Genomic DNA, 23,109 nt, shown 5'->3' with positions numbered 1-23,109 from the left:
TTTTCTTCCAGTTGGCCACACACATCAACAACCTGAAATAAACTGGAGCCTTGTCTCAACCGTTGCCTTCTCCCAACATTTGATTCTTCACAGGAATCTACCTAAAGGCCTCTCTTGGTTGCAAACATGTTTGCGCTGTAACACTCGATGCTATTATATGCTCGGAGGTATGGCTATGCTAAAGAGTAGGACTGCACTTACCACATTTTAGTGGAGCTGAGGAATACTACACCCCGGATTTTCACGAGGCCTGCATTTCATTAACTGGGCTTTCAGGCACTGCAGTAGCTGGTGGGCTGGGCCTTCCCTGGGGGTTGTTAACCCATATGGCTCTCCTCTCCACATTGATTGTACAGTGGCCACTATAATGCTTTGAGGCAGACAGACAGATGCAGGTGCCTCAGATTTGTTACTTGTTGGAGGCAACTGTGTCTGCCATGCAACTTCTAAGACCTCCTGTTCTTAAATAAGACAGCTATTTGCCAACAGTGAGCAATGTCCTTCCTTCCCAGAATTCATTTGTATTTTTTGCCAATTTGATGGCTATTATAATAGAAACAACCTTGGGGAAGCTCTTATCTCTTCTTCCCAAACAATGTTCAATTTGCTTGGAAAAGAATCCAGGTAGCACCCAGCGCGGATGAAGCCGTGGAACTCCCCGGCAGGGCAACAGGCGCTCTCCTCTGCAGGGCCACTTAACACAAACCCTTTCAATGTTGAGACTTTCCATCTCAGTAGTCCTGATTTTTTTAATGAATTTTATGAAAATAAGCCCAAAGAAACTATATTCATTAGTCTTATTATAAAGAAAAACTCAAGCACAATCTAAAGGTTCCATGATTAGTAAGTGGTTAAATGAACTGTGGTATGGACATTCTATGGGATAGAGCAAAACCATCGAAAATGTTTGCCTGAACCATGAAGCAAAGTGGAAAACCCTTATCCCATAAGTCTGAGAGCCAAAAGTCAAATATATATATATCACCATTAGGAATGGATAAGATAGGTAGACATATTCTCATGTGTGTAATGAGACTGTTTAAAAAAATGAATACAGCCCATTAATTTCAGTCCTTTTCTCGTTTGTTTTCTACTCTTCTTAGGCTATTTTTATGCAGCTCCCACAGTAGGAATGCTCATACGGCACTGTCCCTCTGTCCCCAGCAAGGGGTGTTCCTCAGCTCCATGCCACCGTTCATCTCTCTGGAAGCTCTGGTTTGGCTCACGTGAAGACCTTTGGTTGAATCCTCACACTGGATAGAAAAGGTCTCACTGCATATGTTTCCATCCCGGCCTCCCTGGTACAGGCTTCTTAAAAGGCTCACACATAATTAAAAAGCCCGGGACTTTGACACACTGCAAATCCTCCGGCAGCCCTGGCCGGGACTCGGAGGAAGATGAAAGAGTCCTGGGCTCTGCCACAAGAACGCGGGTCTTTCATGTCCTTCCCTCGCCATCACCACTTCACTCCCCTCAACAGAAACCCAGAGGGGAAAATCCTGGTCGATTTAAAGCATCTTGAGAAAACTCAACTCCCCCCTGGCAATAAAATTTTGCATTGTTTATTCAAAGACATTGCCTCAAAGACCTTGAGTACTTCTGGCCCAGGCAAAACTCCTACAGCTGTTTCGCCGACAGTATGGAAACAATTATATATGATCTGTACCAGCAAACAAGGCTTAAATGCTCCACCATTCTAGGAAGGCCTGATTATAGCTGATTAACAGAGATAATCATCTCTAAAGTAATTCCTCCGCTAGCCCTCCATGAAAAGATGCCGATTCACTAGGGGATGCGCCAGACTCTCCGGCGTTTTCCTCTCCGTGGCCACAAAATGAAGCTTGCCGAGTGTCTTTCTGAGTGTCTCTTGTAGGGACTTGCTAGCAACAGTATATTTTGAAATTGATTTAAGGGATTTCATCAATCGATGTCATCTTTAAGGGATGAAAACCCACAGATTACAGCAAAAACATGCTAAGATGTACAGCATTAGTGTGCATGGTTGTTGAACTGAATTGAGATGAATCCCAGCCCTGAGCTGCGTCCCTGGTCGCCTCCACTGGTCCTAAACCAGAGCACTAGCTCCCTGGAATGCTGCAGTGAAGGGCTGACCTGCATCACTTTGTGCATGTGACAGGCGGAAGGCCCCCTTGGGGGGGAGAGGGGGATAAATGGAAATCCTTCCTTTACAAAACAAGGAAAACATTTTTAACTTTTAAAGGGCACATAAGTCAAATGCAACCAAAAAAGAAATCAGATTAATGTTCAAGTGAAGTGATTTCAGGGCTGGCCTTTAAGGTCGCCAGCCTTAAATATAAGAATTCCTGAGCTTTTATTTTTATCTAAATGTCACGTTTATTCTCGTCGGACCTCACAGGAATATCCCAGTTGCCTGTGGGGCTGGATGAGTGGGCAAAATATCCCAGGGTGCACTGACAGTGAGCTGAGAAGCCAGGTGGATGAAGTGCATGGGTGGGTGGTCCTGAAGCCCAAGGGCACATGTGGGCGAACCACATCCTAACAGAGAAGTTCAAGGACAAGGCATACGCCCTGACGCGTTGGCCAATTATGCAGGATCTACACACACACATTCGCTTCATTTCTTCCTTGTAGGGTGACCAGCTGTCCCGGTTTGTCCTGGGCTGAGGAGTTTCCCAGGATGCAGGACTTTCAGGCTAAAACTGGGACAGTCTGGGGCAAACCTCCCCCGGAGGCTTGCTGGTATTTTAAGCAACAGGATCTAAAGACAGAGTGGAGACAGAAATGAATGCAGCCTTGAGCTACACTCCCCTTGTCAGCAGTGAGCCTAACAAAACCCGGAGCAGGGACAGGGCTGCTGGGAGCTGGTTTCCCAGGCAGCATCCGAAACACGTGTCCTGGGTGGTCAGCTGTGAGGCCTCCTTTTAGAGAATGTTCTTTTCTGTCAGCACTTAGAGGACTGACTGGTGAGCTTGCTGGAAGTGACGGTTATGTGAAGACATGGAAAATACTTCTTATTAAAAAAAAATCAATGAACAACTATGATTCCACGGTTTGTGCTCTGTAATTACTATAAAAAGATGCTTCCAATTTGGGAGAAGAAAACATCAAATACAGGCAGTTAGGGTAGTCTAAGTATGAGTGATTTGTTTTAACTTGACTGTTTTCTAGGTTTATGTTATAAATGTGTTTAGGATGCTTTTATAATGAAAAACAATTAAAAAAACAAACAAACAATAACATTAAGAGGTTAGGCACCTCCATTTGGCAAAAGATGGGTTTTATCACAGAATAATTTATGAAAACTCCAATATTACCCATTCTCAATTTTTCATGACAACTAAGTAAAAAGCACAACTTCAGTTCGTTCGCAGGTGACCCTAAAGACTCATTCCATAATTCAAGCATTTGCAAGAGACAGCACTAGGTCATCTGGGTTACAAGCATCTTTCTTGAGGAGGTCAAAGGACAGAGATGAGAAAAGCATTTTTATGATGTTCTTTATTTTCTGAAGTGCTTTCGTGTCCACATGGCTTATTCTCATTCTGCTACACGAGGTCGGGATGAAAGTGTTCGCCTCCGCTTTAGGAAACTGTGACACAGCGAGGTGCCAGAAAGCATCCTAGATCCCGACTTGCAAACTTGTACCTGGACCTCCCCAGGGAAAGAGCTAAAGGCCTTCGAACCAACAAGCATGTACTGACTCCCCACAGCGAAATGTTTGGTGCCCCTGGAAACGGAGAGTTGGTTGAGCATGACACAGCTCACATCTCCAGTTCAGAAACAATCTTGGCCTGTGTGCCCAAGTCCGGTGACATAGCTGCGTCATTTCTCGCTTTGGCTCTGTGGGCAAGGATGAGTGCAAGGGCATTGCTCAGCTGGTGGCAGATGCCCCACTTCTGCAGGGAGTGGCCTTGGTGAAGCTGCTGTGGGGCAACATCAGCTCCTGGAGAAGGAAGCTCCCTGAGCATCCGGTCTGTCCGCAGCCCTTGCACAGTGCCTGGCGCCCCATAGAACATATGGACACTTCCAGGGCATAGTCAGTTGCTCTCCTTAGGCGTTCTGCCATGCTGTAGAGTGACTGCTGCTGTGGATGGCCCAGGTCCACTCTTCCTTCTCCTGGTGACTGTCCTCCCAACCCCTAAAGGATACAGCCCTAGTGGAGCTGTCAATCACAGCATCCCGCCTCTTCTGTGCCAGGGATGAGCATGTGACCTAAGCTAGGCCTCCCTGATGAAGCCGCTCAGATTTTTTCCTGGTCCCCATCTTTCCTCTTCACTCCAGCTCTTCAGCTTTTCTGTGAATTCTGTGACCTCTCGTGTCTTCTGATCAAGTCCTTTGATGCTTCAAGTAACCAGAACTGTTTATGTTGCTAAGAGCATGCCATCCAAACGCATGCACCGCCAGACCAGTGGACACAGGCCCCAGCATGCAAAGCAGGGAACCCCTGGACCCGGGGCTTAACCTCCCTGAGCTTCAGTTCCCTTTCCTGGACATGAAGATGGTAAGACCTACATCCCACTGCAGCGAGTATGAATGAGGTGACGTGCATACAGCTCCTAGGACAGGGCCTGATACAAACTGAGAGTCCAGTGACTGTTAGGTCCTCTTCATTTTTAGGCAGGTTGATCATTTGATAATGACTTGACTCAACAAAGCACTTCTTCTAAAATAAACCCCCAGTGTGTATGGATGGTCTTTTTGTGCTCACTACTTGGTTGCCAAGCTCACTCTTTCGGACAAAGGCCTATGGTAGGAGGGAATCCAGCCAGGGTAAACCTGAACTCTATATATTCAAACTCCTGAAATAACACACCTCTCCCTGGGACTTTTACACACGTCGGGTATAGCGTCTCAGAAATACTTTCCTGGTAGTCAGAGCCATAAGTTCACCAAGTACTCTTTTTAAAGGAACTTATAATTTTGAAGCATGGGATTCAAAATCACAAGGAATTTCCCCATATTTAAATGCTAGGAAAGTATGGTAAAAGTATAGCTTTGAAAAGGACATTTTGAATAATAATTGAACACGTTCATCCTTATCATGTTACAGGAAGTGTGCTAACCATTTTATATCCATGATGATTTCCTAACACCCCCAGAAGGCAGGGGATAGTTACCCTTTTTTAGATACAAGGAGACAGAGGTGCAGGGATGTGAGCCAACTGGTGACAGATTCAAGTTCAGATCTGCCTGTGTCCAAAAGGTTGTGATTCTAACCTCTCTTCCACACTGTCTCCCTGCCCAAGTCACTACCCCGAAAGAACACATCCATCAGGCAGTGTATCTGTATTTGTAATTCCACACGCAAGGAGCAAACCTAATGATAAGTGTGCCTCCTTGTAATGAAGGATACATGTTTATAGTTAAGAGCACAGGCCCTGTGTCTGGGTTTTGAATCATAGCCCTGCTACTTACTAATAAGATTACCTTAATTAATTACTCAGCCTGTCTAGAGTTCCGTTTCCTCATCTGTAAAATGGGTATAAGGGAAACATATAGGACAGAGAGTCACTGGGAGAATTACACAACAGATGCATGTAAAGCTCTTTGCGTCCCAGGCACACAGTACATGCTCAATTAATGCTAGCTATTATTATTGTCACCACATTTAAAGAGCTCAACATAGCTATTCAAACAGCTGCATAATTTCCAAAAGAAATGTCACCTGTGGATTACAATTGTGATTTAGGAATAAGGAGTTCGAATTCTAACACAACGGCATGAGGTCATAAATTTGGTAAAACGAACAGCAGAGCCTTAGGAAAGTAGTATTACACTTGCAGACACAAGACTTGAGGCCCAGCCCTGGCTCAGCCCCCAGGGCCTGTGCTTCCGGGGGTGACACTGACATGGCATCTACTCACTCTTAGCCTTAACTTTCTCCTCTAGGAAGTGAAATAGCTACGTAGTAGAGTTGTTATGAGGGCCACATGGGATACGAGATGTAAAAATGTCCTGTCACTTGAAGAGCAGGGTTTCATCAGTGGTTTTGTTTCTCCTTATGAAGATTAATCTGAAAATTACATTGCGATAGTGGAGTGCAGAGGTTTTAAATTGGCTGCCTGAGGCCTTGCAGATCTGTCCACTGAGTCTACGTCGTGGCACAGTTTTTGCAATTAGATGCCAGCATTCAAATACGAGGAGATCTGACCCTGCTGGGCCCGTGTTTCCCCTGGGCCACAGTGACTAACCCTGGACTTGAGCTGTCCCTCTTACACACAGCCCCACCCCTTCCTCAGTGCCTCCCCTCTCCCCTCCACCCCCACAGGTGCAAGGGCAGTTGCCATTTTTTCGGTGCTTATGCTATTATTTTTCTTCAAAGAGAAAAATATTTCTCCGTATCCATGACTTTGTCATGGGCAAAACAGAAAGATCAATAGGTCTCAATCCAACACTGTTCATTGATTTCCTTTCCTTCCTGGATCCTCAGGCAGCTGAAGTCCACTTCCATCCGAAATGGAAGGGAAGTGTGGCCTTTTGTCTGAGTGGGCGAAGAGCCCGTGACTTACATAAGGAATGTGTTGTGTCTGTTTGTTTACTCGGCTCCTATGAAATGTCGACTTACTCAGCAGCAAATATTTATGAAGCGCCTAAGGATTAGGTGCTCGGGGAACAGATAGGGAAACATGTGACCTCTGCCCTGATGATGCTCCAGACTTTTTTTAACTCTTCAAAACAGTGACTAATCAGAAGAGGAAAGGCAAGTTCACCCTTCCATTCTCTAAGCTCTCCTTAAAGGCCACGTGCATCTTCCTAAAATCTAATCATTTAACCACCAACTTTTCAAGTTCTGGACGTATATAAATCAGTAGTTGATTCATACATTTCCCTCTCTCAGCAAGAACACCTTCTCCCCAGTAGAGACCTAATGAGCGGAACCAGAGGATGCTGAACCCTTACTTTGCACAGTGTGTGCCTTTCAAAGGTATTTTCTGGGCAGATAGAAAGCAACCCACTGTTAGAAAAACAATACCTGCTCACCACTTTACCTGCAGACGCAACTGAAAAGATCCCGTGCCCTCAGAACTCAGATATGGACTCCAAGTAAGTTAGGGGGGGCCACATGCTACTCAATGGGGAAAGAGACATCTGGGCTTGCAATGGTCCCACACAACTGGCTTCTTGAAAGAAGGGGCTGGGGGCAGAAATGTACATAAATGTGCATTTTGTTGTAAATGTCATTGCCTCCAGTCTCAAAGCAGAAGGATGGAAATAAATCATGTGCGGGCTACTGTCTGATCGAAACTTTAACTTCTTTGTTAAACCAAATCAAAAGAACACAGAACTGTTCCCTGTGTTTGCCCGTTTGCGCGGCTACTTTTAGGAAAATGACTGAAATGCCGCAGGAGGAGGCTTTGGTCTCTCAGCAGAACGGGAAAGCAACCCATGCTTGTGTGTGAAGGCGAGCTTTTTGTTGTTGCGCTTTTAGACGAAAGATTTATGCTTATATTTTGGCCCATTTACAACCCATCATAATACTTTGCAGACAAAGTTATGCTCTTTTCCCAATGATCTAGTGACCTTAATCTCTAATATTTTGTGGTTTCCTGTTTGGGGAAATGATTGAACAGCAGCCTAAGCTATTCCAGGCGGCCCGGCGTTCCCAGTTGGCCGCTATCTGTCTTGGTTTTGAATGTTCTCCTGTTCACCAATCCAAGAAAGAAAAAAAATTGGTTTAAAGAAGGTTTTCCTACAGATGCTAAATCAATGAAACTCCTACCAAGCAGCCCTCCACACTTCCTCCTCTGGCTGCCTTACTTATCATTCTTCTATTACAAACCCCAGCAGCGCCAGGAGTCCTTTCTGCCTGAAGCAATTAGCATGCTCCACCACTGCCGCTCTCCTGAGCAGAAGGGAATTAATTTCACTAATATCCAACTCGACCCAGGGCCCTTCCCCAGGGCTTCTCACCAGCTCAGCTGCAAAAAAGAAGAGCTGAGCCTCCACTGTGCACAATAAGGTTCAGGAAATGTTCCCGCCTGGAGGCAGGGTTGTTATCTCTTCCCGGACAATGCCTGGCCCCCTGGCCCCAGGTGCCTATGGCTCGCAGGAGTCCCTCTTTCTGGTGATTTTGCAGGAATATCGGGCTGGAAGACTCAGGAAGCCCAATTCCTGTGGTCCATCAGGAGAAGACTATGGCAGAAAACTAATGCCACCATTGAAGGAAACAGCCGTCACTTATGCCACCACGTTGTGCTTCCAAAGGGACATATTTTGCTTCCAAGCTTAAGGAAAAGGGAAGACAATGAAAGAGAGAAAATGAACTTGGCATAAACACCCCCATGTGCCTGCCATCCGCCTACCAGCTAGCTTTGCCAAGACGAGCAAAGAAAAATGAGAATGGAGCAAAACAAGGTTGAGAGTGTGTGCGGCGATTACACAAATAATGTCTTTCAGCCAAAGAAAATTATTCCTGCTTTCTTGCAACTTAACTCTAAATAATTTCGTTGCTTTTAGAGGGGAACAAGGAGCTAAGCCAGCGTGGCAAAGAGCCAGCAAGCCATCACTCCAACCCAGGCATCTCTGAGGAAAAATTAACCACCTAGCATAGCACACTTAAAACGACTTTTAATGATGGCCCAGAGTAATATTTTTCTCTGGTTTGAACAGAAAAGTCCCGGGCTCACTCCAGGGTCTTTCCTCTGCCTTCTCGTTCCAGGGTCTGCTGTCAGAGCCCTTTTCTGATCTTCTCACCTCTCCGGGGTCTCCTCTGATCAATGTCCATCCCTGGGTTTAGGAACTGAAAGTGCCCAGGAGCAGGCCTGCCGCTGCCCACGCAAGTCCTTCTGGAGGTTAAAGTCCTCCCTGGTTGTCAGAATGTCAGTTTCAAGGCCGCAGCAAGGGCCATCTCCAAAGACTGCCACATGCTTGCCACTGTGGTTACCCCGCTGCCATGAAAGGAGGCAAGTACCTGGTCGCACAGCCTACTTTTCCTACTGAATTCAAAAGAGAAACCCAGCTGATGCCCGTGGCCTCTGGGATTTCATCGGCACAGGAAAACCTGCTATCAGCAGGTGCAAGATCCTCTGCCCGCACTCTCAATGGTGCTATTCACCACAGCCGCCCCGTTAGTCTGCGATTAGCCTTTTTCTCCCCCAAACACAACTTCCCCTTGTTTGGTAAGAAAAGCATCCTTTTCCCCGTTCTTTCCCGAGAATGTCAAATAGGCTCAAAAGGATTGTGCGAGCCGCTGTAACAAATGCAGGGACTGTCAGGAGGCCAAAGAAACAGACATGAGTATTCAGAGTGGAAGGAGCACAGGGAGACCGGGAAATCTAGACAGAGGAGGCGGGGGGCTCCCGCCCAGAGCTCTCGCTCCAGAAAGCTTGGTTAGAGGTTTGGGCTTTCACTCAGCCACGTGCTGCTCAGTACAGGAAGCCTGTGCTGTGGTATTGCCTGTTACCCGTGAGAAGATGGGAGTTTCTCACCGGCAGTGAGTGGATGGTACAGACGAGCCACACAGGGGTGTAGCTGGAGGACTTCTACAAGCAGCCAGGCAAGTCAGTGATGAAAAGCCCCCAGGGGGGGCCCTAGAGGTTGCGACTCTGGCTCCCACAGGCACTGGGAAGGGTGGGAACATGCCTTCCCCTTTGGACTAATAGCCAGGGCCCACCGCCCCTGAACTCAGTCCCCTGTGCTCAGGCGGAAGAAGAGGAAACTGCAGTGGAAAGAGCACTGGACCTGGAGTCACATCTCGTGGCAAATGGACTCAAATGGTGATGACCATGACCCGAACCAAAATACCGGCTTTGCATTTTGTCTCTATGTCTCTAATATGTGACTCTCACATACAGACCAACAAGTGCCCCAGTGCCAATCCATGCAGTATCATTAGCAAAGCTTTTTGTCTTGTTTTCTTTTGTGAAATAAAAATTGAGGCTGTACTGTTTTCCTCCCACACCCCCAGGAGCGTGGTGGCGCACACTGCTTTGGAGGCCACTCGTTTCCAATGGTGTGGCATCGGTTTGCACTAGTCCTGCTCCACGATGACACGAGGAATAGACTGAGAGGCGACTACCAATGCTGACATCTATCACACGCAAACTACTCCTCACTGTATCTAGAAGCAATTCTCTCCCTCCCCCCCACCCCCTCCATTTCTCTATTTATCTTTTCAAAGTAAAATCAACTGATATAATAGCCTTTGGTTCAGAGCAGTTGGATTTCACAGCAACTGAATTTAAATACAGCAATTCCTTGGTATTCCTGGGGCATAGGTTACAGGTCCCCTGTAGGTACCAAAATCTGAGGATGCTCAAATCCCTTCTATATATTTGCATACATCCTCCTGTTCAATTCAAATTGCTCTAGGTTAGTTGTAATACCTAATACAAGATAAGTGCTGTGTAAATAGTTATACTGTATTGTTTAGGGAATAATGATATGAAAAATAGTCTGTACATGTTCAGTGCAGATGCAATCATCATTGGCCTAAGTACATATGAGCAACAATATAACAATTTTTCTTTGGAATATTATTGATCCATGGTTGATTGAATCTGTGGCCGCAGAACCTGTGGACATAGTGGGGCAACTATATATGCATTTCTTAACTTAATGATTCTTAGATTCCCTGGAATCTGCATAGCAAATGGTAGTGCCACTTACAATCTTCCTTCTTACACCACCCTCTGCCCTGCCATATTTGGGTGACACCAGAATAAATTCTACTTTTCCTGTTGCCAGAGATCACAAATGTACTTTCTATTGTTTTGAGCATGAGGTCCCTTCAAACAACAAAATAAAGCCCTTGCGAAATGATTGGCATGCTTACCAAGCAAAGCCATTTAAAATAACTGATCCACATGGCAGAATATAATATCAAAGGGTTTTTTGGTGGTTTTTTTTTTAAAATAAGAGAACATAAAAATACATTCTGGTTCTCCTTTGAACATTTCATCCCAACATAAATTTAAAGGACAGACAAGAAAAATTGTCAAAAGCATGGCAAGTTTGGGTGAAATCAAAGTCTGTTTCATAATATATGGCTATTTTCATTTCCCCATAATCATTGAAATGCTTACAAATCAGCAAAGTCCAAAAGTATGTCTCCTAAAAAAAACCCCACAAAAAACATAAAAAGCTAACCCCACTCTGGCACTTGGATTATAACTGAAGCAGGTAAAATGACCTCACCAAGCACCCTGCAGTATAAGGTACACTATTTTATTTGCCTGTAAAGTGGCACTTGCGGATCTATAGGCTATGATTACATACAACAAATGTCCCAGGATTAGCTTCCTCTCTTCCGTTATGCTTCACTAGGAGCCACTTCCTCCCGCCAGACATTTTCATGGAATGGCACTGGCATTCCCTTCATGGCCTTCAAAGGCTTTGGAAGAAAGTGATCACATCAGCTTACAGTCAACAAAGCCAAGCGTTTCCCGTCATGGTTTCATGGACGCTTGGACTCCAACTGAGCCGCTGAGGAACCAGGCCCATGTAAGCGTTAATTTTTCTTGGTATGCTAGACACTTATCCAATCTCATTTCCTGGCCACTTTTGTTATTGACATTTTGCTATCAGGCGATGTTATGAAGGAAAATGCCACCAGCAACGAGAATGACTGCGAAAATGAGTTCGTTTTACTAGAAATATTTATCTCCCAAACGTCTAAGTCGCCTCCTTTAGTCAGGAACTGCCCATTTCTAAATGAAGACCTTTTGCTAGCCCCGGACAAGTAAACAAAACTCCAACAACCTGGGTGTTAAGATTTCAGTCTGGTGGGGAAGCTGAGAAAACAGTAAGATCCTGAATTCTGAAGATGCAATTAGTGGAAACTTAATGAGCTGCAGAATGATAAGTGACAGGGAAATGTAACTTTATATTTACAATTTCCTGACTAGATGAACTTTTAAACACAGCAAACTAAGCCCTACCCCAGGGCAATTTAACCTTTCGAAGCACAGGCATGTATGTGGAGGTTAAGAACCAGCACTTGGAGATGGTACCCCTAAAACTGCAGTGGGCTTCCAGACAACACAGCTACAGGGGTAACCTCAAATCCAAGGCCAGTCTTTGCTTTGAATCCAAATGGCCTCCATGTATGGAGCTGTGGCTCCTATTTGTTAAAATAAAGGTTTCACACACCCCCACCCTCCCACACTGACACTCATTCTCATGTCTTTGAAATTATAGCCCATATATTTTTAGAAAAGAAAGGGAGGCTAAACACATATTCAGAACCTTTAGCAAGAATCTTCACAAGAACAATGTACCTTCTATATCAGAAAGGACTAAGGACCAGGGACCTCTACAAAGAGCAGGGATTTCAAAGCCAACAGTTCTGAGGGAGTATGAGTTGCATGTCTTAGGTTTTAGAGATGCCCTGCAAGTACTATCATTATTCCCATTTCACAGATGGAGAAGCTGAAGTATCCTATGTGTTTAAGTATCCTCCCCAAAGGAACACAGCCAGTGAATGGTGGAGCAGCCAGCATTCAAACTCAGAATATCCAACTTGAGAACCCACGCTCCTAACTACCATGTTCTACGACCCTGCTGAATCCTAAAAATCCTGACAATATTGTGACCCGATTGAATCATGAAGAATCCCAATAGCCCAGCAGAGTATTTCTCATTCTAGTTATTTTGGAAATTATTAATATGATATTGCAATTTACCACCCAAACGTCTGAAATTACTGAGTAGAGAGTGCGTTTGAGTACACATCCCCTAGAGATCATTACAAGAAAAGGGTTATGTTTCATACAGTCTACCCAGAGGTGCCACAGGAGTTCCATTAGTTGCCAGGAGCTGAGGAGGGCCTTCCCCTGTCCACCTGAGATAGTCTGCATTGGCTAAAATGAACCCAGTGCAGGAAAAAGACTTCTAGGTTCCTAGGAATAGAAACATGTGCACTATTTTCTATGACAAATTAGCACTGAGTCTTACATATCACTTTGAGGGTACTAATGTTTCACGCCAGTCTGCGTTGTTCTGATTCCATTGCATATGCATTGAGGTTCACCACCATCACAGACAAGCCAAAGATATTTGCTGCCCGGCGGCTCCGCCAGCGCAGCAATGCGTATGCAGTCTGTCTGAGCAGACGGCCACTTTTTTGGTGGGCACTCAGATTGACTGAATACTTTGTTCTCTTTCTTTATGGAAACACGGTTTATCTGCATCACTGATCTGTTCTCTTTTTTTGACAACTCAGCCAGAGTCTTACTGTTTAGAAAATACTCTGCTTGCATTGGAATTCACATGGACAGAGATGTGTATATATCTTTAGTCAATGTGTTCTTGTCAATCCATTGCACACTCCATGGTGATGAGCCACTCACAGGTGAGCTGTTTATATAGACTCTCCTCATGTGCCTGGGAAAGGAATCATGTTCCAGTTCAGTTTATACAGTGAGAACATGTATCTCCAAAGGGCACAAAAATAATTTGATGGGAACTTCCTTATCTGCTCTCCACTCAAAAATACCACTTTGCATTCCTTAATGTTTATATTGTAGCCCATTATTTAGGTTTTGAAAATGCAAATGCTAAGCTCTTTTGGTTTAATAATTTGATGGGTCATTGACAAGTTTATAAGAGATAATTAAATTTTTAATTTTTTTATTGATGTTTAGAGAGAGGAAAAGAGAGGGAAAGATAGAAACATTGATGGGAGAGGAACATCGATCAACTGCCTCCTGCATGCCCCCTACTAGCAAGTGCACAGTCCCAGCATGTGCCCTGACTGGGAATCAAACCAGTGAGCTCTTGGTGCATGGGAGGACGCTCAATCCACTGAGCCACACTAACAGGGCTAGTAGAGATAATTTTGAAATACCACTGATTTATAGAACTGGTTTTTCATTCATTCGTTCTCTTGTCATCTGCTCCAGGCGAGTGCTGGACTGGCGGTCTATAATGGCAGTCCAGCGAAGTGCGAAGGGTGGCAAGAGCAGCAGAGATGACATGGTCTGAGAGTGAGAGAAGACGACTGTCCTAGAAAGTATTTCATCCATTTCTGCAGTTGTAATAGGGGTGCAGACTCTACCTGTCATTGACACTAGATTATTTTCGAAAAGGGTTGTGTGTCTAGGAACTCAAACTCGGTGCTAGAGGCAGGACCAGAAAATGGGCCTCTTAGGTCTGGCATATTCCAAAAACCCAATTTAGTAATTGTGCATTTAGCCAGAAACTCCCTGGACAGTACTGAAGGTTGTGCACAGAACAATCCTATAGAACCCTATTCCTGACATAGACACTGTAGAAATGTGTATTTCTCATGGTAGAAAATGGCAGAAAAGAGTTTAGTTCAAATAAAGGCAGTATATTCGGATAATTTTTGACAGATGGGAATAAAGTATCTTGAGAGGTTACCTTTTTTTTTCTAATTGATACAAAGGTGTCCTGGCTACTGGCTGCTCTGTGCTTTTTTTAAAATCCCAAACACTAGAGGCCTGGTGCACAAATTTGTGCATGGGTGGGGTCTGGCCGGCCCACTCCAATCAGGGCCAGTTGGGCTGGGCTGGCTGGGGGGAGGGGATGCTTGAGGTTGGCTCGCTGGCCCCACCCCCTGGTTGAACTCCGAGTCGAGGGGACAATTTGCATATTAGCCTTTTATTATATAGGATTATTCTTGCTTCTGCCAGGAAATAGAGAGGAAGTGGACTGCCTCACTCGTGGTCTCTTCTCTCATGTAAGCACACTTATCCTGCACAGATGCCCCATAGACCATGCCTAGGACAGATGACAGCAGCCCTGGAGGACAGAACTGAGAAGAGAAGGGGGAGGGGATGCACAGGGTGACTCTCCTGAAGGCACTTGCTCTTGGTGTCCACCCTTTTGGTGAGAGCCCTAGAGTCCATGGCTCCTTTCCTGAACCCTCAGGGCTTTCTTTCCACGATTTCACTTTCTTTTGGTAGCTCCAGCAGCAAATCAGGCAAAACATCTCAATCAGATAACATACTAGTAGCAGTAGGCTTTCACACCTCCGAACAGAAACCCTTTCTCATTCATTGTTTCAACCTGACAGCCTAGCAGTGTTTGGCTTAATGTGGCTACTGAAAACAAAATAAAACTGCCTTTTGAGCAGCATGAATTAATTCAATTAATAGGCAATATGCATTTTTGGAGTAATCAGTTGATTCTATTTACCCTGACTTCACTGGGATTAATATTATACAGCAAACAATAAGCAAAAATTGGCTTATCCTTTTAGTTCTGTGATGACTTCTTTTCTCAAGAAATGATGAGAGGTGGCATGCGCCAAGGGGAATTTCACTTTAAGAACTATTGGGGTATGTGATTTAATTAGAAGGAAGAAACCACAAAATTTTTCATTTAAAGAAATCAAACAATGAAGGGGTTATTTATATCTGTAAAACATCATAAAAGTAAAAAAAGAAAATGGTAGGAGCCGAATGACAAATCCAAGAAAGTCCCCTCTGCTCTGGGCAATCCGAAAAGTTCCTAAAACAGTAACTGAAGTAACTTTCTCACCTTATAGTTATTCATGATTGCAGTTAACCATGGCTTAACTGACTTCACTGTATCTTCTCGCAAGTACTTTTCAACTATGGATCCATCATTAAAAGTCCGGTTCCCCACGTGGATGGCTCGTCTCACTTGTGTGAGGGACAAGAATTGCTGATAGTAACTTTGGTCCTCGGGTTCCTGGCAGAAGGAGGCATCCAAAAGATATTAGGGAACATGAACAGCCCACATTTGGTCAAAGCTTCACATTTCTCATAACCTATAGTATCTTGTTCCTATACCGTTAGGAACAAGATAAGTCATCACTATTCACTTGCTTCCACCTGAAAATTTTAACTTGGGGATTTTGAGTTAATTTAAATTTCACTAACAAATCTGGACAATCGAATGATACTCTTGGAGCCAATACCCAATTTGTAAATGCTGGATTTCCCTTTATGGAATCTGTGACTCCAATGAGCAATCCCATTGGAGGTAAATACAGGGAAATGGAAGAGGTGAGATTATCCGAATTAATTTGCTCCTTGCTGGAGGACCTATGGGAAGAAGATCAAAGGAGCACATGGGCCCAGGGTGACGGCTAGTGGGTCACAGCTGAGGATTTCTTGCCCATGTTCCCTTTGCTAAAGCCACACGCACCAAATAATCGGCTGACCATAATTTAAGGGGTACACATAGAGTGTAAAAACAGATGATATACTTTGGGAGGCACATAACACTAAAGAAGTTATCCAGGAGCCTTAGTTTTAAAACAATACTGTGCACAAGTCTGATATTCATTATACTAAAACGAAAAGGACTCCATGCTGTTTTAAAAAGTTACAAAAGGATAAAAAAAAACTGTCAGAGTTTGAGATTAACATTTGTGCATCATCAACAGTTTTTGCTAACTGAATTATTACTTTGAAAAAATCAAATTAAAAATTTTATTTCTCCTTTGATACCATATGTTTTTCTCTTGATAAAATCTAAAACCTCAAAGCTGGCAAATCCCATTGATGTTAGCTTTATATTTTATTTACAAAGTAGTTCATGAACAAGGGAATTTCACAAACAGAATGCATTGCTATATACACTAGAGTAGACAAAGAATATACAACCCAAATCCCCACTTTGGCTCACTTTGTCTTATTTGATTAATTCTACCCAGAAGACATCAACTTTGGCCTACTTTAATGAAAGAAACTACTTGAATACTTTGAGAAATACTCCAGAGGGCTCCAAGTGAGGCCCGAATTAAATGCAAGAAACATCTTAAGACAAAGCAAATATTTTCATAAAGGCTTCGGCAGTTTTGGTTATCCAAGCTGTCTTAAGTACAGAGCAAATAATGTGGGCATTTCCAAAAACTCACTGCAGGCTGGAACTCAGGGGCCTGCTGCCCAGAACTGCAGTCCCCGCCTCTGTCCGTCACCAAAGAAATTCTGTATAACAAGCTCTTTGGGGTCATTGGGGGCGGGGGAGAGGATTGTGTTAATCAGAGATTATTCTGAATTAGGTCATTGGGGGCGGGGGAGAGGATTGTGTTAATCAGAGATTATTCTGAATTATCTGGAATGTCACACATTCTCAACGGTCAGATTATAATGTTTACAACATTGAGGGGAGGGAATCTATAGATTAGTAGACCGAAAATTCTTTTAAAAAAAAGTTTGATTTTGCCAAAGGTTTTAAGCAAACACTATCATGGTATTTTTAAATGCCATTACCGTGCACTGTAAAATGTTATAGTAGTTAGAGCATCCTGTAACATTCTGGAAGTAAGAAGGGTCTGTTGTTAAGTCACCATCTAGTAGTTTATCCATCACCTAGATCAGAAGAGAGGGGAGAAAGAAAGAAGAACCACATCAGGGTGGGTAAAAATATACAGGCATTTGTCATTTCTTTTATTGAATGTCTTTTTCACTTGTGCACTGTTTCATCCCACAACCAGTTATTACACATCTCCTCTGGGCTAGACACTGTCCTAGACATTGGGGAAGCAGTGGCCATCAGGACAGATCCAAAGTCCTCCCTTGTGAAGCTTATATTCCAGAATGCATTTGATTTTGAAAAGAGTCAAAAATCATTTGCTGTCAAACCACTCAGGTGGGTGGTCAAGACCTGTGAGATCCAGCTTCTAATCAAAACTGTTTCCCCAAGAGAACATTGTCATGTGAGAAAGACAACACAGGACCAGCGATGGCCTGTGCACATCTTACAGAATCATTATGATGCCCCAGGATTTTTCTAGAAAGCAGGAAAATTACCATGGGAGAAGTCCTGAGTGGGAATTGGGGAGGGGAGGCAATTCTAGCCCCAGACCTCCCACAATCTGTCATGTGGCTTTTGGCAATTGATTGCACCCTCCGGGCCTCAGCAACCTCATCAGTGAATGTGGTGTGTGCGTGTGTGAGGAGAGATGCTCTCCGACCGGGATGCCCTCCAGCTCTGGTGAACGGGATCGTTGTAAAGGAGCAAAGCATCAAACAGGCTTCATTATTTCGGCCTGCGATGCTGACAGAGCTTTTCTCTTGGGTTTCGGGATTTCTTGCAATTTCTATGACCGATGTTGAAACACATTTGACCACTACTTATGGACTTTCCTAAGTATCATTTTATCTATTTCCCTTGAAAAAGCAACGGTCTTTATGTTTTAATTCTTCACTCAAGATATTGGACCATTGGCCAGAGAGACACTGCATTCCTTCCAGGGTTTGGGGTGTTTTTTTTGTTTGTTTCCTGATGAATCTGGGTTGGGAGAGACGCTACTTAACCTCATGCACCAGCTCCTCATTATCTCTGGATATACAAAATACTTGAACTTTTAAACAGGGTCACTGAATTCCGTAACTGCTAGTTCACTTCACGTACAACAAGCGTCTTTCTGCCTTCTTTATCCCTTTGGGCCTATGAAATATGCTTGTTCTTGACACTGCTTAATCCCTGTATGCTTCACCAAAAACACATCAAATGTCTCACTTGCAGATCGGTCTCCCATGAGGTAAACTTTGATAGGAAGTCTAAATTCTAAAGGTTTAGTCCTTTTTGCGCTAGCACAGCTGATAGCCCAAAACCAGCCTTGAAAATTCTGTCATTGTGGCCCTGGCCCATGTGTCCAGTGGTTAGAGTGTTGGCCCACACACCGCAGGGTCCAAGGTTTGATTCCCAGTCAAGGGCATGTACCTCGGTTGCAGGTTCGATCCCTGGCCTGGGTGGGAGTGCATATGGGAGGCAACCAATGGATGTCTCTCTCTCTCTCTCTCTCTCTCTCTCTCTCTCTCTCTCACACACACACACACACACAAATCAATGGAAAAAATATCCTCAAATGAGGATTTTTAAAAAAGAAAAAGAAAATACTGTTGTTATGAGTTGAAGAATGATCCTACATGTCCCCATGACGCTCCCTCTTCCTTCATATTTACAATCGCACAAGAAATTCTGAACCACATTCCGCGGCCATGGCAAGTGTCCTGATACAGAGAAAGGGGAGGTGGCTGGCATCCTGCTAGGGCCTTCCTGAGCCCCTCCGGCTGCACAGCTGGCTGCTATCAGAATTCCTGGCAGGGGCAGGCACTGCCTGGGGGTTCAGGTAGTGCCCTGGCACCCACGTGCAGACTGGAGCGTAACTTCATGTTACTCCCCTTCTCCCTAAGTGTGTCTGCCTCCTGCTTTGATCTGAACCAGCTGACCTGCAGCGCCTAGAAGTCTATTAATAGCAGGCCTGGGTCTTAACAACCACCGTGCCCTTAGCTAAAGATCACAAATAGCTTCTGATAACAAAGATTCAAGTCCTCAGAACTGAACCTGGCCTCATTTACATGATGGCTCCGTCCTAAAGGTGGCAAAACCCCTGAGAAAGGCTGCTTATGCTTCTTCTACACTGGCAAACAACAAAACAAACCCCAACCTCCCATATCCTAACATTTCGTCTAGACCAGTGGTCGGCAAACTGCGGCCCCTTGAGTGTGGCTCTTCCACAAAATACCACGTGCGGGCGTGCACATACAGTGCGATTGAAACTTTGTGGCCACACTCAAGGGGCCAAAGAGCCGCATGTGGCTCCCGAGCCGAAGTTTGCCGACCACTGGTCTAGTCTAACATTTTAAATAACAACAACAAGGGTGAAGAATATAACCCATTATTTGATTCTCAATTTCAATATTAGGGGAGCAATGTGCCAATGTTTACAAATACCAAAGGCTCTTAGTAAAAGTCTCCAACCACTATACTTTATCATCTTTGTCCCTGGCACACAGGAACACATGACATTTGTTACACATGCTGGTCACTTCTTGGGCTGAAACCCTGTGTGTGGCTATCAGGGGGGATAGAGGGTTCAGAACCGATGGTCCACGTTCCAGGCTGCCTGCCTCCATTCCTCACCCAAGGTGTGCCTTCAGGGCCTACGTGGTGTTTAAAGAAATCAAGACAGTCAATGAAAGACAGGATCTCAGGTGGAACATGGAGCCACAGGAAATTCAAAGAAACCCACACCATCCGCTTCTTCATCAGGAGCCCACTGTCTCCCTCCTGAGCTTGGACGGCATAACAGATACACCTTTTCTAACAACAACAAACAGCCTGAGCACCATGGTGCTTCCGGCACCCCCTCAGATGGTTCTCATTGCTCCGGCCACGTGGGCCCCAGGACTCACTTCAAAGGCTTGAAACCACTTCTCCTCCTTGATGTATTTCACGCACGTCTCGCTCAGCTTCTGGAAGTACTTTCTCTGCCTCTCATCCAACAAGCCAATTTGGTACAGGAATGATGCATAGCCCCCTATGATCTGAGGAGAAAAGAGACAAACACAAGAGCCACAGGGCGTGGAAGAAGTTAGGGAAGCCCATGTGCTTAGTGAAATAGCCCTTTGTAATTTGTCCACCTTGGGTTAGAATTAGCCAAGCAAGACAATCTCACACACACACACACACACACACACACACACCACATACCACACATCACACAGTACAAATACAAACACATACCACACATCAAACATATACAAACATACAACACATGCCACACACATACATACTGTACAAACACACACAAACATGCCCACACAATACACAAATACATAACACACAACTTTATAAACACACACCACACATCACACAAACATATATATACAACACACATGTAACACACATACACACACACCACACACACACATACACATACACATACACACACACCCCTACACCTTAAAACATTTGGGGAAATTTAGAGGATTGAAATTATTAGACATCAACTGCACAACTGTATTTCTCTTTATCAGGTTTGATTTCTAAGGTAAGAGGAGCCTCCATCGAATTAAAGGGAGTTTATTCTCCTCAAGGAACAAAACGGAAAGGAAAAGCAGACACCTACTGATTCAGGATCGAAATATGCATCTCCAATAGCGATTCCTTTCAGGTTGATCTTCACCGACAGGATGGGGTTGAGCATGTGGATGTAGTGTGTGATGGCCGGCACGTACTTGCCTGCATAAGACTGAGAAGGGTAGATGTTAAAATGAACCATCAGGAATGTATGCTGATAAAATTACGTGTTTAAGCTCATTCAATAACAATCACAGCAGTGTCTCCACCTGAGACACACCACGAATTTCTTAGCCTCACATTGCAAATTCCACAATAGCTGAGAGCACTGTCTCTTGCTCCTTTTGTCATCCCAAGTTGCACCCAGTACACATAAGTCACAGATTAGGAGCACACAGAGATAATGCACGGACCTGGAATAAGTGAGCATTTTCATTTTCTTCCAAAACAGTAAAGAAAAATGGGCCACTGAACACAATTCTGGTCCATAGGACTTTTCTTACGAGAAAGTTCCATTAAAAGGTTTATTTAAAAAAAAAAAATCTCAAGGCCAGAATTAAGATCTCAACATCTGTATAATGACACAAGTTTTGACATCAGCATGTGCTAAAGGAAGAGGAAAAGGGAAATACTACTTATTGGCCACTGAAATTGTCACTTGAACACTCTTCTATATTCAACCTTTTCCAGTATAAGGTTCTTTTTCAGTTTCAAAATATTTTGTGGACACAAACATAATAATAATGCTGCTTGTAAGAGTATGCTGAAAAGGCTACTATGAGTTTAGTAATAGTTGAAAACCAACTTGTATTTTTTCCCAAACGTTGCCTTCTTGACATTTCCACTTGCATGTTTAATATTAAATTTCATCTGTTCAAAATGCAGCTTCATCCCAAGCCCTCCTTGCAGCCTCCCTTTCCATTCACATGAACTCTGACCTTCTCACTGCTTAGGCCAAAAACTGATGCCATTCTTCAGCTCTCTGATGCCCCACGGAAGTCTATCATTGACATGTCTTCTCACACCCCTACTTCACCGCTTTGTTCCAGGTAGACCATCTCTCACCTGGACTGTTGCAGTAGCCTCCTACCTGGCCCCTGCTCTCACCCTTCCCCTTGTCCAGGCTACTATCAGGACAGTGGTCTGGATAAAGCAGACCATGTCACACCTCTGCTCAAACCCAAAGACTTCCCACTTCCCTCAGAGGAAGAGCAAAGGGTTTTTCCTGAGACATAAGGGCTGACATGATCTGGTCACTTCACTAACATTATCCCCTCTACCCTCGTGCTAATTCCTCTCCAGCCCGTGTGGAACCACAATCATCACTGTGATCCTCACTGCTCCTCCCCCGTGGCCTTTGCAGTAGCAGTTCCCGCCACCAGGAATGGTCTCCCAGATATATCCACATGCTTAACTCCCTTACTTCCTTCAGTGAGGCCTTCTAAGGGATGCCTTCCCTGGCCACCCTATCTAAAATTGTCACACCTCCTTTTTGCCTGGCTAGTGTGGCTCAGTGGTTGAGCATCAAGCTATGAACCAGGTCATGGTTTGATTCTGGCTCATGGCACATGCTGGGGTTGGGGGCTCGATCCCAGTAGGGGGCATGCAGAAGACAGCTGATTGATGATTCTCTCTCATCATTGATGTTTCTCTCTCTCTTTCATTCTCCCTTCCTCTCTGAAATCAATATATCTGTATATATATATATATATATATATATATATATATATATATATATATATAAAATTGTCACACCTTTTTTTTCCTTTTCTAGTCCCCTTCTCTCCTTTTTTATCTTATTCCTTATCACTCGCTAACACTCTTTTACTTATTTATCTTGAATTGTTATTCCCCCACCCAGACTAAATAAAAGATCAGTGAATACAGGGATATCGGTCTGCTTGTTTCTCAGTGTATCCCCTGGGCCTGCTGCTGTTTATTTGTTAGTGCTCAATAAACAGTTGTTGAAAGAATCTTTAATTAACCTAATGCATTTGAAGAACAGCAATGCATATATGTTCACAGTAGACTAGAGGCATTATGTGGGTACATCTGAGTCTGCAGACCCTTCACAACATTTCCAAGGCTCTCTGAGAGACGATAGTTCAAAGACTGGGTGCTCTCATTTATTTCAGACCATAATCATATGCTGGACATAGCACTGTTCCCATTGCAAAATGTGGACACTGAGGCTCAGAGGGGTTGACTGCTGTCCCATTATAAAACCTGGCAATAAAACACCTCTCCTCCTGTATTTTAACTTGTAAACAGGTAGTGATGACAAACGTAGGCTAAAGCAGCCAGAATTTTAGGGCACCTCCCCACTTGTGACCATCATGAGTATCTGGGATACATCCAGGCAGGAAATTAAGAACAAACACC

General features: G+C 44.2%; 1 protein-coding gene across 2 annotated transcripts in view; it reads right to left on the bottom strand.

The window, feature by feature from the left end:
- CPVL (carboxypeptidase, vitellogenic like) overlaps nucleotides 1-23,109 on the bottom strand; it is a 101,364-nt gene that overhangs the window by 21,848 nt on the left and 56,407 nt on the right. For both annotated transcript variants that reach the window (XM_023753827.1, XM_023753828.1), the window contains exons 8-11: nucleotides 20,777-20,899; nucleotides 20,061-20,192; nucleotides 17,130-17,228; nucleotides 15,427-15,600 (exon numbers count right to left, since the gene is read on the bottom strand). In XM_023753827.1, the coding sequence (XP_023609595.1) occupies nucleotides 15,427-15,600; nucleotides 17,130-17,228; nucleotides 20,061-20,192; nucleotides 20,777-20,899 (528 nt within the window). The remainder of the gene's footprint in view (nucleotides 1-15,426; nucleotides 15,601-17,129; nucleotides 17,229-20,060; nucleotides 20,193-20,776; nucleotides 20,900-23,109) is intronic.

This window comes from Myotis lucifugus, unplaced genomic scaffold (assembly GCF_000147115.1).
Source record: "Myotis lucifugus unplaced genomic scaffold, Myoluc2.0 scaffold_52, whole genome shotgun sequence".
NCBI classification, from domain to species: Eukaryota; Metazoa; Chordata; class Mammalia; order Chiroptera; family Vespertilionidae; genus Myotis; species Myotis lucifugus.
This window is presented reverse-complemented; position numbering and strand designations above follow the sequence as displayed.